Genomic DNA, 17,010 nt, shown 5'->3' with positions numbered 1-17,010 from the left:
TAGTTTTTGAGAGTAAGGTCGAAAATTCTGTTTGATTTGCTTTCACAATTATATAAACAAATATAACTTTAGCAAAATCGTTCTCCGTGGGGAACCCTCAAAGTATTTCACCGTCATTCGCTTTGTCTCATCATCATCACCGTTCGCATGAGTTTCATCCAGTTCCAGGGGATAAAAGCTTATACACAGTCCGGTCTGTGGAAGAATCGCTTAAGATTCTTGTTATTGCTAGGCTATTGTATTTACGTAATTAGGGTCATCATCATCATCTCAGCCTATAGCTGTGAACATAGCCTCCAACTAGTCTCCAGTACGGCGTGTCCATTGCTACCTGCATTCAGCGATTTTCACTGGGTCATCGGTCCATCTGGTTCTCCCACTGCGCTTGCCAATACGTGGTCTCCACTCAAGAATCTTGCTGCTCAACCAACCGTCCGATCTTCGCGCTATGTAGTCTGCCCATTGCCACGTCAGTTTGCTGATCCTATGGACTATATCAGCAAGTTTGTTTTTTTACAGATCTCGACATCGATTTATTTATCGGTTAATCCGAAATCATCATTATCCTGCCCCTCTCCCAGTCACCTGGGGTCGGCGCAACATGTTTTCTCCTTCCATACTCCTCTATCATATAACATTTCTTCGCTCACTCCTCTCTTGCACATATCGTCTTTCACGCAATCCATTTCTTTTTAGGTCTGCCTCTTCCTCCAATGCCTTATCCTTTATAATTCCTTATCGGTTTAATTAATTAATTAACCTTATACTTTTTTGTAGTCACAACCAGATCACAGCGAATGTATTCAAAGCAGTGTTTTTCTTATTGCTTAGATGGGTGGACGAGCTCACAGCCCACCTGGTACTAAGTGGTTATTGGAGCCCATAGATATCTACAACGTAAATGCGCCACCCACCTTGAGATATCTGTTCTAAGGTCACAGTTTACAGGTTACAACGGCTGCCTCACCTTTCAAACCGAAACGCATTACTTGCTCACGGCAGAAATAGGCAGGGCGGTGGTACCTACCCGTGCGGACTCACAAGAGGTCCTGCCACCAGTAATTAAGAAAAATTATAATTTTGGCGGGTTTGATTTTTATTACACGATGTTATTCCTTCACCGTGGAAGTCAATCGTGAATATTTGTTCAGTACGTATTTCATTAGAAAAATGGTACCCGCCTGCGTGATTGGAACACCGGTGCATCGCTGTATATGAATGCACCGGTCGCCTTATCGTTTGGGCCACGACGACTTCTAAAAGTGTTTCTATTGAAAAACATTATTGGTTCACAGCCGAAATGGACAGAATACCGAATCCTGATTTCTAGGAAGACTATCACAAAATGCGGGCTTCATTACCTAAAAATACAAACAGAAGACTCGGTACACAGTCTGCAGCTTTCGAAAGGGAATCCTCAACTAGAAACTATCAGACCAATACTGGTTCAGTGTTACCATACGAATGGAATTTCTTGGTTTCCGTTTATTTCTTTGCGACCATGAAACACGGACGCAGTTCCTATCTAAATCTATACTTCTATATTAATCTATACTAATATTATACAGAGGAAAGATTTGTTAGTTTGTATGTATTTAATAGGCTCCAAAACTACTGAACCGATTTGAAAACTTCTACTGTTTGGAAGCTACACTATTCCCGAGTGATATAGGCTATAATTTTTTTTGAAAAAAAGTAGGGACCCTTACTAAAGCTCCAATAAAAGGTGTAAAAAATTACCTAAAATATTCTTTACATCGCGTGCCCTGCGAAAACTATTGATGATATAATAAAATAGTGTACTACGACTTTGTAGAACACATTACTATTTATAAAAAGTGTCGCAGCAGCATATGTTTAACTATTATAGCTATGCCGCAATGTGTTCTTTTATTTTAAAAAATAAAACACCGTCAAATATCGTTGAAATTTTTATTAAAGACCCGAGCGGAGCCGGAGCGGGCCGCTAGTTAATAATAAAACGTTATACAGCTGACTCGGTGGAGCGGTAGTTAGCAGCTCTGAGTATTGCGTCGAGGGTCGTGGGTTCGAGTCCCACATCGGACAAACAATGTGCGATGAACAGGTTTGTTTACTCTTTATCTGGGTGCTTCTTATCTATACATAAATACTCATAATAGTTATATTTAAAGTATAAGTATGTCACTGATACCCATAATACAGGGAATCCTAAATCGATGTCCAATATCGAGCTTTAGAAGGTGTTGGGAGCTTAATTAAATAATATACTTAAGTTTTAGTCTTGTTTAGATTGTGAAAGTATATAAGCTAGACGATCCCTAGTCCTTCAGAGTCGCCCATGGACTTCAGCAATGCCAGGGACACAGCCAAGCTGCTGCCTACGTTTGATGTATACTGGTGGCCCGGAGGCCTCTCCAGCTTCACCAGGACAGGGTCAATTTAATTCTAAAGGTGCAACGTTATGTTATTTGGTGAATGTTATTTGGGTTTAAATAAATATTTATTTATTTTAATTTTATTTATTTTAAATTTTTAATTTATTTATTTATTTTAATTATTAAACATTATCACAATTTAACAAAGCAACAAATTATATTTTCCTCCTAATTAAACTTATAAACTTAATCTTATACTCATACAATATACAAAATTCGATACCCTTAACCATTTACACACTGATTTAGATCGAGTATCGGTGGCCGACGTAGTGACTTGTTCGATAGAAGACTGTCACCATGTTGCCAGTCTACACCAGGGTGCTCTAAAGCTCCTTAACCAAAACATTAGAAGTATAAATAGAAATTTTGATGGATTAACTACCCTTCTTGAACGTAGTGGAACGACATGGGACTTGATTATACTCACTGAATGTTGGCTACTTCACTCTCCCCCTATACCAGTTATGCAAGGTTATAATTTGGCTGCTACTAGCCGTCACCGCACTCAAAATGAGGGAGTTATAGTCTATAGCCGCACCCAGCTTCAAATATATTTTAAAGAGCCGGAAATTCATGACGCTAACTGCCTCGCACTAACGATAAACAAGGATACCGTAGTTATTGCTATATACCGCCCACCGGCTCAACAAAATTTTACATTGTTTCTAGAATCCCTTAATGAACTTTTAAAGTCTTATTCTTCTTATAAAAATATTGTCTTGGCTGGCGATATAAACATTGATATTTCCGAGAAAAATATCGATTCGCGTTCTCACGACTATCTCACGTTGCTAACTTATCACGGAATGTTACCTGCACACGAACTCCCGACCAGATTAAATCGATCATGCCTTGACCATATTATTTTAAAATCAAAAAATCATGCTTGTTGTTTGGTTGCTGATACTTCGCTGACCGACCACGACACGACACTTCTATTTCTTCATACCTCAAGCCAGTATAATAATTTAACTCAAAATAATAAAACAAGAACATTTATTGACTATGACAAAATTAATGAAAAATTACTTCAAATAGATTTTTCCCTTTTATACAACTCCACTGACGCTAACGTAGCTACTAATTATTTTATTAACACTCTTAATACCATCATTCTTGAAAACACGAGTCTAAAAGTTGTACCACATCGCAAAAGGCTCAGAAAATTGTGGATGACTCCGGGGCTTCTGAGATGCCTCCGAAACCGGGACAACTTACACAAAAAAGTGAAAAAATATCCTAACAATGAAGTTCTTCAATTAACTTTTAAAAGATATAGGAACTACTGTACATCTCTTTTAAAAAGCGCTAAGAGCAATTATGATAGGGCCCAAATAAAAAATGCTCAAAACAATAATAAGAAGCTTTGGGAAACGATTAAAACTATAACACATACCAAAAAACAAAATACCCATGCGAACGACCTTCTCACACACGCAGGACCCGCAAACTCTATTAATACGGTCAACCATTACTTTGCCAATGTCGGTAGTTCACTAGCTCTAAATATTCATGCAAAAAAAACACACTCAAAAGTACCTATATTGTTTTCTCATTTAAGAACTTTTGCTATGCTGGAAACTGACCAATCCGAGATAGAAACCCTAATAAATAGTCTCAGAACAGACTGTGCCACTGGATCGGATAATATCTCTGGGATAATTCTAAAAAAATTTAAACACATCCTTCTAGCTCCAGTTACGTTTTTATGTAATCTGGCTATTTCTACTGGAGTCTTTCCCGACGTCTTTAAGCTTGCAGTAGTTCATCCGATCTATAAGGGTACGGGGGACCGACGTCTGCCGAACAATTACAGACCTATTTCTATTCTGCCAACCCTCTCAAAAATTCTGGAAAAAATTATGAACCATAGACTCATAAAATTCTTAGACAAATACAACCTTCTCTCCCCCTCTCAATATGGTTTCCGCTCTGGTATATCGACTAGCGATGCAGTTTTAAACTTAACTAATGAAATTGTCACAAAACTAGATAAAAAGAACAAAGTAATTGGTATATTTTTGGACTTAGCTAAAGCCTTCGACACGATTTCTATCCCAACTCTCATAACTAAGCTTGAAGCCGTTGGGTTGAGAGGCAATCAGCTTTCTCTTTTCAGGAGCTACCTTACGGGCAGACGTCAATGTGTCAAAATCAGTGACCTTATCAGTGACGAACTCCCTATAGCATATGGAGTGCCACAGGGCAGTATTCTCGGCCCTACCCTATTTTTAATATATATAAATGACCTATGTCAACTAAATATCACAAACGGGTCTATTTACACCTATGCTGACGATACTGCTCTCGTATTTCATGGCAGTTCTTGGGAGGCAGCTTTTAGTTTTGCTCAATGTGGCCTGAACACCGTAACTGACTGGCTGTCTAAAAATCTACTGACACTGAACGTGGATAAAACTAAGTACGTCACTTTTTCCCTGTCTACGCGTGGTAAAATATCATCTTCGCCTTTTTCACTTATAGCCCACTCCTGTAACGCTCTTGGACAAACTGCCTGCGGTTGCCCCTCCCTTGCCAGGACAAATTGCATTAGGTATCTGGGTATACAGATCGATGACCTATTATCCTTTCATTCCCATATTGACGTTCTGTCGTCCAGATTACGCAAACTCACTTACATTTTTAAAAATCTGCGTCATGTTACCGACAGGAACGTACTTACACTCGTTTATTTAGCGCTCTGTCAATCAGTCACTCAGTACTGCATAGTGGCATGGGGCGGGTCTTCCAAAACACACTTTTTAAAACTTGAACGTGCCCAGAGATGTATTTTAAAAGTTGGATGGCGGCTCCCTTATAGGTTTCCTACAAATGATCTTTACAAAACCTGCAAAGTCCTTTCTGTCCGTAAATTATTTATTCTTAATCTTATTATGACTACACACTCGAAAACTCCATACGATCCGACATTGCTCGTAAGTCAGCGGCGCGGGTATGGTGTGCGTCCCACAACACTTGTTTCTACATCGTTAGCTCAACGCTTTTATGGCTTCCTAAGTAGCTTCATATACAATAAAATCAATAAGCTCATAAATATATACCCCATGACACAGACCCAATGCAAACATGCACTAACAAATTGGCTTCACGACCTAGACTACGAGCAAACAGAGAACTTACTCCAGACTGTGAAGTAATCTGCTTTTTGTTTTCGAGCCCAATTAAGCAAATAATTATTTATATTATTATATTTATATTATTTATACCTATGTAATAGTAATAATAAACACGCATAGATGCAGATACTCACACATACACAATACAACATGCATGCGCGCACACGCTCATATATACACACACTCACACTCACTCACACACACACACACACACACACACACACCCAAATACACACACATTCACACACGCACACACACGTAAAATGACCTTCTTAAAATATAACACCTAATGATCTCTCAACACTAGTCCGCATCATCTGTTCACGACTTAACCTAACCTAATCTATCTTAAGAAGGAGGGAGCCTGGAGATCAGTAATACAGGTCTTTGAACCTAGTACAGACTTCAGCTCTTTCAAAGGCTTACAAAATAAATTATAAGGTTAATTTATTTTCCATTTGAATTTGTATGTACCTTGTACCTTTAAGAGAGAAATAAATAAATTATTATTATTATTATTATTATTATTATTTATTTGGGTTTTGGGTCGAAAGTGAAGATTTCCGATTTTCTTAAACGTTTTCGGGAATTTGTCGGTTCGAACGCTGGCAATCCTATTGCAGCGATTCAATTGCGGCTATGTTGGAATTAGAAAATGCGGGTTCGAGTTTCTTTGAGAAATTCCCTTCCTTCAAAGAGATTAAGTTGATTTAACGATTTTTAAAGTTGTCCAGAAGCGGTATTGTTTTGAAACAAACGGTTTGAGTGAGTTTACTTTTATGTGGAATTAAATGAGTACGAACCATAGACGCGACTTGAATTCAAGTTTAATGAAGCGTGTAAATGAATTTTGATGTAAGAATAAATATGTTTTTGGAACGAAGTTCCTTGTGGGACGATACGGAGGGGTACCCTTACCGGGAAAAAACGTCCGTAACGTAAGATTTTTATTATTAATGCGCACAGTGTACTACTTAACTTTGTAATGACGTACAAAAAATAATATATTTTTTTATTATATATTTTTTATAAATCATTGTGAATAAAATAAAGTTGATAACTTTGTAAAGTAGTTTTTATTTATTTTTATCAATAAAAAAAATCATAATAAAAAATGTATACCCGAATTTTCTTTGTACCTCGAATAGAATTTAAAAATTTTATAATAAGGAACTTCGTTCCTATCGGGTGTCCCACGACACCACACATCTTTTTTTTATTTGACTGAATATTTGAGTGAATTAAGGTCATAGAGAAATCGACGGTCATAGGCGCGGTAGCTGCTATTTTTCCAGCTGATTTTTGTATGCTTTACATTGCAACTTACGTTCCAGATCCTTATTTAATCATACAAATAATAGAGTTCATAAAGAAAAGGCTTCCGAGATTGTTTTTGTCATAGTACCGATAACTTACGACAGGTGGCGCTACGTCTTGTTTTATGCAGTCATGGAATTATAAGTAATGTAAAGAGTATCTAATATTAAATTTAAAAATATTAAAATCGTGTTCTGATAATTTTCTTTCTAAAAAACCGCTCGGGGAATTCCCATTTATTATTTTGATCGTCTTCAAATTTCACACGCGTGAACGAATATTTATTTATGGAGTGATATCTCTTAATATATTTTTTTCGTATGTAGTACATACATTAGATAGGTATGAGACCTATCTAATGTACATATGAGGCCGTCAGCGCAAAAGTGGCCTAAGCTTACCATAGTATGGTGGCAATTAGGTTAAAATTTTCATGAATTTGAATTTGAGTAAGCAAAAAAACAATACACGCAAAAATAATGTTTACAAAGCTATCTGTTATCTATTGGTGAAACTATGGATTGGCCGGATTTGCATCAAAATTGATTTTATATTTTATATATTTTAAATAAATTCATATTTTAAATAAAGGATTTGCATATTTTAAATAAATTCGTCATAAAAGCTTGAATATAAAAAAATTGTGGGTTAGGCCACTTTTGCCCTGCCGCGACCGCGGATGCCTCACCTTCCAGCTGACGCAGATGTTGACCGGCCATGGGTGTTTTGGCCGGTACCTCTTCAAAATAGCTGGAAGGGAACCGACGGCGCAGTGCCACCACTGCGCGGACCGCGACAAGGAAGACACAGCGGAACACACATTGGCGCGTTGCTCTGGATTCGACGAGCAACGCGCCGCCCTCGTCGCGGTCATAGGAGAGGACCTCTCGCTGCCGCGCGTCGTGGCTACGATGCTCGGCAGCGACGCGTCCTGGAAGGCGATGCTCGACTTCTGCGAGTCCACCATCTCGCAGAAGGAGGCGGCGGAGCGAGAGAGGGAGAGCTCTTCCCTTTCCGCACCGATCCGTCGCCGTCGAGCCGGGGGCCGGAGGCGGGAATACGCCCGTACGTCCCGGCCCCTGTAGGTAACGGCCTCCCCCCGGTGAAGGTCAAGGGGCGACCTGAGGGGGTGAGGCCGCGCGGCGCGCTACCAGCACTCTAGCGCGCTGCCGTGGAGTGAATAGAGCGACCGGTCGACGGTGTATCGCGTCCCGACCCTGCAGGCTGGTTCTGGTCCAGCGGGGTATTCCGGGACACCAGCGGCACCGTCTGGGCGGCCCGACGGGCTGCTGTACCGAGACGGCCGACATTTCAGAGCCTTCGATTCGCCTCGAAGGCTCCGTCGGCTGGGCGTCCTTGGGGTGAGCCGCGCAGTCTGGTTGTAGTGTTGACCACGGTAGCCCCCCTACCTCATCCGGGTTCTGACCTCGGAGGGGATCGGACGTCGGGTGTAAGAGTGCAGGGGAGTCGTTTAGTGGGTGGGTCCTAAAATCCTTGGGCCCGCGGTCTGCTCACAGCACCATGCAGATCGTTGAGTCTCACATACCCCGCGCGCCCCTTTTGCGCGGGGACCTCGTAGGAGGTTCGGCCCTCTACCCGAAAAAAAAAAGGCCACTTTTACACAATTATGTAAATATTACGCACAATTTTCTGGTGTATATAAACAAACATTATTTGATTAAACTGAGATGCGATCAATCAAAATTGTATCTTATTATAATTTATCTTTGGAACCATAAAATTTGTGCAATGAATAAAGATACATCTTTTGTGCATAAATCTTGCCGTTTCTCTAAAGCTACGAGCTATTTCCTGCTTCCGAGCTCCCAAAGAAAATTGGTATCATGTTTTCTGTTGACGCATTTTGAATTTATGTACGAAAGATATTTATTAAACGTCCCTAGTAGCTAGGGCTGGCAGTAAAAACTTTATCATCATATATTTTATAAATCATTTTTTTATCTGAGCTTACTGTGCTTAGGTGTGAACTATACTATCTCTGCCACAAATAAATGTCGTGTTTTAGTTTTTTATTTTGATTCCATTAGATCGTCAGGTAAGTTCACGGCCCATCTGATGTTTAGTTAGCGGAGTACCAAAAAGTGACTGTCACTGGAGTTATATAACAGGAGATGCGTCAACAATATTTGATGCAGCCATAACAGATGCAAATGTATGTAAAATTCGTAAAATGTTATTTTTTATGTCCGTTTGTAGTCATTATTTTATATATTTTGCCCTTAATGACACTAAAATCGTTTATTTCGACTTTAATATTATGTAAGGAGCTTTTTAAATTCACTATGTCACTCTTCAAAAATAAAAATTATTGAACTAACAATACGTTAGCTTACTGCTGGTAGGACCTCTTGTGATTCCTCACGGGTAGGTACCACCACCTTGCCTATTTCTGCCGTGAAGCCGTAATGCGTTTCGGTTTGAAGGGTGGGGCAGCCGTTGTAGATGTCTATAGGCTCCAGTAACCACTTAACACCAGGTTGGCTGTGAGCTAGTGCACCCATCTAAGCAATAAAAAAAAGCATTTACAAAGAAAGTTACAGCCCTGAGATCAATCGGTGAAATCAACAAAGAGCAGTACTTGTTAAAAAATTGTAAATAAGTTGTTTTATTGCCGGTATTTTGCGCTGGTGCTAAAGCCTTCGATGTGTTTAAAAATCAGACTGTACATAAATCGTAATGATCGGCAAACAGTACATTTCCACATACCATCCGGCTTTGGAATGAGCTCCCCTGCATGGTGTTTCCTGAGCGCTATGACATGTCCTTCTTCAAACGGGACTTGCAGAGAGTACTGAATGGTAGACAGCGGCTTGGCTATGTCCCTGGCATTGCTGACGTCTGTGAACGACGGTGACCACTTATCATCAAGTGGGCCGTATGCTCGATTGCATACAAGGGCAATAAAATAAAAAAAATCTATCCTATACTTTGATACCTATCCTGTCCTTTGATACCTATCCTACCTTTTGATACCTGTGTTTGATACCAATCCTTCACGTGACGTAATTTATAGATGACCCCCTACTGGTAACCCAGGCATTCGTCACTCGGCTATCTCTGATTACCCTTCGCTTCTAAGATCACGCGTTATCGTATCTTTGAATTTCATATGAACTATATAAGCACGTTTACAATTATAATTTTAATTGTTTATTCGCACTTTCATTTCCTCAATGTTGAATACGGCTTAGCGTTTGCTTGCAAGTTAAATTATATGAATTTAACGCGTCAACTAATTCACTTTCTAGTTACTGTACACGTTCAATTGCTTATAATAGTAATGTTGTATTTACGATGTCGAGTTTGGCTGTCAGGGGCATTTTATTATCATGGGTACAATGTGGCTAAGTAATTGGATTTTTTTATTTTATTGCATAGTTGGTTGGACGAACTCACAGCCCACCTGGTGTTAAGGTTACCAGAGCCCATAGACATCTACAACGTAAATGCCGCCACATACCTTGAGACATAAGTTGTAAAGTCTCTCTGTTAACAGCACAACAGCTGCCCCACCCTTCAAACCGAAACGAATTACTGCTTCACGGCAGAAATAGGCAAGGTAGTGGTACCCACCCGCACGGGCTCACAAGAGGTCCTACCACCAGTAATGACGCAAATTATAATTTTGCGGGTTTGATTTACGATGTTGAGCTTAGATATCTGGCACATTTTCTCCTTGTGGGTAAAATGAGCTCAGGGATAATCATAAGGGCAGCAACGTTCTCAGAGTATTGTTATCAAGATATTGCAATAGTCAGCTGATATGTTATGGCGTTTATACGTAAGTGAGCCTGCCCTGACCGGTAGCACTATGCCGTTTTTATGCTGCGAAGCAATCACTGTATACACCAGGTTAAGGTCTTTGTTATCTGCAGCAAAAAAGTGGTTGGAACGTACCATTTACGATCGACTCTTTAAATTTATTGTGTGCACCCATGCGAGCGACTTAAGTGCGTTGAACCCATAAAAATATCTTATATATTTAAACGAGCAATTCTTGTATATAACTCGTATATAGAATCTGAATCTCGGAAACGGCTCCAACGATTTTCATAAAATTTTGTATACAAGGGATTTCGGGGGCGATAAATCGATCTAGCTACGATTTATTTTCAGAAAATGTTGTTTTATTCGTGTCTTCAATAATCAAAGTTATCGATAATCAACTTAAACATAAACTTTTTTTTTTATTAAAAGAAAATAACAAATAATATAATATTAATATGTAATTCGTATTTAAATATAATTTCTAAAAAACACAATACATATATGAAATCGGTCATCCCCTAGTTAGCTTTAAATAAGATAATTATTAGCCCGGTCTAAATTAATTAGAAATACAAATGTATTTTCCCTTCTAAGCTAATTATTATGTCCAAAACAAGCACTGTCCATTATAAAACTCCGAGAATCGAAATATTAACATTCGAAATATCAATTGTTTTTCTATCTAATGACTATATAAAAAAGTATCGTGCGTCTGTTGAGTTAGATTTATTTTTTCAACTTTTCAAAAATTTCATTTGAATCAATCGGTAAGTTATCCGAGAAATAGGTGATCGGCGCGCCTGCTAGTTTCCCTTCTTGGTCTTGACGCAGACACTCCGGGTCTCAGGAAAACAAAAAATCGCTAATTCTGATTATCCTAGTAAGGATAACGGATCAAACTGTTTAAAATATTGAATTGTCATCGGTTCTTAAGGACTTTGAAATTTGACATACTTATTAATAAGTACACCCAATTTCGAGTTAATCCGACGTTTTAAAGGGGGTCAAAATCATGTTCAAAGATTCCGTTACATACTAACATACGCATGAAGCTAATAAAAGCGTATAAAAATTTTTAGTGAAATCGTGAAAATCCTCGTGTTTTCTCTAATAACTTCATTTCTTATCTAGAGTCGATAGGTAGCGCTAATCTCTATATATAAAAATGAATTGCTGTTCGTTAGTCTCGCTTAAACTCGAGAACGGCTGAACCGATTTGGCTAATTTTGGTCTGGAATTATTTGTGGAAGTCCAGAGAAGGTTTAAAAGGTAGATAAATATGAAAATACTCGGAATTAAAAAAAAATTACAATTTTGTTTTTCCTTTGATGTGTCCCCCGTCGGACAGATTTCTTTTGTTTGTTTTAAGTTTATTTTATACAAAAGTTTAGTTCTTTTATTTATCGATTGAGGCACTACGAAGTCTGCTGGGTCAGCTATTCACAATAAAAAATCATTGTCTATTTATGCTAGTAGCTTCGAGAGCTTATATTATATACTAGCTTCAACTATCGTGTACGCGAACTCACAAGCCTGACAAATTTGCTAACACTAGCCTTAGCTAGAGCAGTGCTCGCAGAATCTACCACCGGATCGAATTCACGACCCACTGAGAAGATCCGGCGAGAAACTCAGCGGGCATTTAAGCTCACAAAATTAGCATAGTTTCAAAACAAATGAAAAACTTATTTGATAATCGAGAAAAGGATCATACAAAGAAATGCAATTCACCCTTTTCTAAAACTTTACCGAGCAAGGGAAGATGAATCAGAAAACTAATTTAAATTCGCAATCTGCAAATCCTATCGGCACTTAAAAGTTTTCATATCAATCATTGTGTAGTACAGGGTCGTACTCTGAATTGGGTATTGGGGGGTCATATGCCATAAGAAATTCTGAATTTATTGTAAAATTAATCCTCGTGTACAGATAAGGGAAATAAAATGAAAAAAACCCACACATACACACACTGCATTCCTATGTGACTTTGTTACTATTTTAGATAAACTTTATATAGAGGGAGCACGTGCTACCAGCCGCGTTACAATAAAAAGCCTTTAGTTAATTACCATTTTTTTTGTTCTATTAACTCACCACTGCCTTGACCAAATGATAACACAATTCTTTTTGTTCTGTGATGTTCCGCCGTTTTGTTCGGATTTTTTAATCAGATCGAAAAATTATCGTGTCTGTGCGGAATGTGATTCATCTTTTGAACTCATATAAAGACATTTAGTTGCTTGACGTCTCCATATAATTACAAATGCTTTTTAATTTAAGAGGTAAAACGGCCCCTAGCTTAATCCTTCGATACGTCCCAGTCAAGGAACAATGGTCAAAGTTCCGACCGGCGCGGTGGATTTAATTATGTGAATACATTTTGAACTTCTCAAGTTTGTAATGCAAAATTTATCATTGTACCTAATACGTTATGCTGGAAGTTTATATTATTTTCGCGAACTTACCGCAGCGACGACTAGGTACTTTGAATGAGGAAACTTTTGTCCGTAATTACAGTATTAGAATATAAGGTAATAATGGATTTATTTTTGACATTGAAGTTAGTAGAAGGTAGTATAAGGCTTTATATTTAACATAGGAAATTACATTAACCAAACCAATGAGATAAAAAAATTAAAATTACTTCCTTAATAAATAAAAAAAAACAGCATTTTGTGTGCCATCAAAAGTTCGCCATAAGGGAAGATTGATGGATTCAAGTTTTCACGTTGTCGTCAAAATATTATAAAATTTTTCAAATTTTCTGATATAATTTAGTGGGAAAAATCCAATCCAACTATTCCATTAGGTCTATAATAAGAATAGCACAGTTATATTCCGATAACATAGATATAGAAAATATCAAATAGATTAAGGACATTTTAACTAAAACTGGAATAGGGCAGAGTAATGTTATGTGACTTGTTTCTGTCGATTCTAGTGTTTGTTTAGCCGTATACTTGTGATAATAGTAGCTTATTGACCGTTCAATATCTCTGAGAGTACAAGTGTAAAAAAATAAAATGTTTCTATACATTACGACTGGTTTAGTGAGAGGAGTGTTATTGCTAGAATAATTAATATCGGCCTTATGATTGAGGGTCCTAAAGTTGTAAACTACTGTTCTAAAGACCGTGGTCTTCTTGAGTAAAATTTTGCAAGGCTTACCACGAAGTAAAGGTTGGGTTCATCGGTCGACTGTTAGTCTTACCTGTGAAGAGATTATTCATTGTAATTATTGAAAACAAGATAAATCGAGCAACATTAAATAGGGCTTAGGCTAGGATTTTTCTTATATTACTAGTACCAGGAACAAACAAAAAACATCTTGAACAATGACATTGACTCTGATACGGAAACGAAGCTGTGGGACCATTATCTGGGTCAAGTAATCACATAGCTTAATACTAACTCTTAGGCCATTGCCGTGGTGATGCAGACCAAGCGAGCTTCTGATTTATCGTTGTAATCCTAAGACCTTTCTCAGATTCAATTCTAACTCTCATGATCTGGACATGTTAATGGATGATTACGGATAGTCATCATCATCATTCTTTCCTATTACCCTCTGCTGGGGTGTAGGGCTCGAATCAAATTTTTCCATTTACATCGGCCTTAGGCAGTCTGTTCTAGCTCCTCCCACGTCATGCCCAAGACCCCTAGCTCCTGTTCCACCGAGCGACGCCAAGTTGTTCTGGGGCGGCCTCTCTTCCTTTTGACAGACACTTTCCAGGTCGGTGCACTCTTTGATAGATGGGTATCGCGCTTTCTCAAAATGTGACCAGTCCAATGCCTCTTCTTATTACGGCTAGTAGTTTGGTATTATTTCAATATGCCAGTAGTACCTGTTGTTATCCTGAGCGCATTCCCTTAACCGGCAGTAGCTGCAGCAGCAAGCCGAATAACAGGATCCAGGATCGGAGTCAGCCAGACTCACGGAGTCAAAACCCCTGGCCAGATCGCCACCAGCACTCGGCACTGTGTGGGAGCCACGCCATCTGGAAATTAGGGAGGGATATGTGTTCATTTAGATTCCGAAAAATGAGGATTTTATTACTGCACAGGGGCATGCGTTGATTACTGTTACGCCGGTAAGAGTAACGCCATCTGTCATCAAATAGCAGAAACGAATACCAGAATGGCGAGAATGCTTGAGAAGTGTAACGCCATCTGTTATCAAAAGCGGAAGCATATCGAAACGACTGGTCCTACTGGGAATGTTCTCGATAATTGTAGACCTATCATGTCGACTATAAAAGCGTTGCAGAGCTGACATGAAGGTAGTTAGTAATCGGTTCTACACGAAGCGAAACAGTGAACGGATCACATGAAGCGAAGCGGAAGAAGTGAATTACGAATTGTGAAGAGTTCCTTAAGTGTTCTAAGTGTTAAATAGAGTTTTAATTTGTACTTCGGTGAAAGTTTTATTTATCCCAAGCCTCAGCGCGTAGCATTACTAATGATGCATGACCAGGAAATAATATCTTGCCTTAATTAGGCTAGGGTTGCACGCTTGTAACTTTTTAACAATAGTTTAATGGTATAAAAATTGACCAAGAATCTTGACCAAGTCAAAATTAGTACATTTTCTTTTTGTTCCATACCTTGCACTTTTAGAGTCAACATGCTCTACCAGCACGTTCCAAGTTCTGTGTATTAGGTACAGCAGAAACAGCACCCTGGACGATTCTGTTTGAGAAGGAGGCTGTCGTTTCCGTTTCTGCCATTTCCGGCTGTTGGCGCTACTGAGACTGTTGCCCATACCGTTGTGTTCGAATTATGAATTACTTCGTCATTATCTGTCCGCTATCCAAACGAGATGGACGTGTGACCTGAAAGTTGGGTAAGAAGGTAATTTAATGTATTATAATTTAAATTTCATTTGTTTTTGCTTACTTAGTTACTGTTCATTCTTTGTTGTCACTAGGTTGATTTAATATGGTTTTAAACATAGCATTTAGACTTTAGTCATCCTTGTTTGCTTTGTTTTGGTCATAAAATGTGTTTGCTGGAGGACCCAAACCGACGAAAAATATGTAAGATTCAGATGCTTCCTAGTTTTTCAAATTAAGAATGAAATTAATACCTGACATTGGATATTTCTCGTTATTTGTTTACGAAGTAGACTGAATTATGGATTTATATTAAAACAAATTATAGGCAACTCGTGTTTCCTCTTAACTTTCTCGCTAATAACGATCTTGAGTAATTGTCTATTTCACTATCTATGATACCCTACCCACTGTCCCGCTTTAAGGAAGGATGTGATGCCTGGTACGAGGTCCCCACGCCGAGGAGTCGAGCGATAGAAGTAGGACTCAGTGGACGAAGATGTTAAAGGCCCAACCACTAAACGATTCCATTGCGTTCTCGCCCAAAGTTTTTATTTTTATTTTATTGCTTAGATGGGTGGACGAGCTCACAGCCCACCCGGTGTTAAGTGGTTACTGGAGCCCATAGACATCCACAACGTAAATGCGCCACCCACCTTGAGATGCAAGTTCTAAGGTCTCAAGTATAGTTACAACGGCTGCCCCACCCTTCAAACCGAAACGCATTACTGCTTCACGGCAGAAATAGGCAGGGTGGTGGTACCTTCCGCCCGAGACAGAACCCGAGAAAGGTAGGTAGGGTTCCATGGTACAGACAGTCGACGACTCTATGGCAACCATCATGTCACAATATCTTGACAGGGCGCCGCAGACGGTGCCACTGGAATCCCAAAAACCCCGCTAGATCAGAACCAGCCCACTAAATCGGACCGCGATACATCGCCAACAGGTCGCTTTTCAAATTTCTGTGAATCTGCTTCCATCCGCAATATAGGTATAGTGATGGTAGCGCGCAGGAGGGTCTTGTATCCTCGGCTCGGCTCCCAACCGGGGTACACTAGGGGGTAGAACGCCCCTTATAGGGGATGAAGTCAGGCCAAAACCTTTCTTCGGCCGTATGGATAGGCTTGAGCTCACTCTCTCTGGAATGACTCTGTCTCCTTCTGGGAAATTGTGGGCTCAGAGAAGTCAAACATTACCCTCAGAGATTAGTTATTGCCCAGGATCACTGCCATGGAAGTCGTCGTGGCCTAAAGGATAAGACGTGCGGAGAATTCGTATTTAGCGAGGCATCGGTGTTCGAATCCTGCCGGCAGGTACCAATTTTTCTAATGAAATACGTAGGTACTTAACAAATGTTCACGATTGGGTCGTGAGCTTATCTACAACTAAGTAATAAAAATAAAAAGATACATTAGCACGATCGTCGACCTGCCGTACCAAAAATGCCTATTATTTCCAAGGAGACTTTACCTCACTCTAGCGAACGGTTCTTATTATGAAAGTCAATAGGAT

At 39.2% G+C, this 17,010-nt stretch overlaps 1 protein-coding gene across 1 annotated transcript in view; it reads right to left on the bottom strand.

Annotated features, from left to right (window-relative positions):
- The window catches only part of mwh (multiple wing hairs), a 132,634-nt gene that overhangs the window by 91,382 nt on the left and 24,242 nt on the right, over window positions 1-17,010 (bottom strand). The window contains exons 2-3 of the mRNA XM_089734075.1: window positions 15,268-15,495; window positions 14,509-14,661 (exon numbers count right to left, since the gene is read on the bottom strand). Of these exons, the coding sequence (XP_089590201.1) occupies window positions 14,509-14,661; window positions 15,268-15,425 (311 nt within the window). The 5' untranslated portion in view covers window positions 15,426-15,495. The remainder of the gene's footprint in view (window positions 1-14,508; window positions 14,662-15,267; window positions 15,496-17,010) is intronic.

The sequence above is a fragment of the Bombyx mandarina genome, chromosome 17 (genome assembly GCF_030267445.1).
Source record: "Bombyx mandarina strain Sakado chromosome 17, ASM3026744v2".
NCBI lineage: Eukaryota > Metazoa > Arthropoda > Insecta > Lepidoptera > Bombycidae > Bombyx > Bombyx mandarina.
The sequence above is the reverse complement of the archived record's forward strand: the minus strand, read 5'-3'. Positions and strand labels throughout refer to the sequence as shown.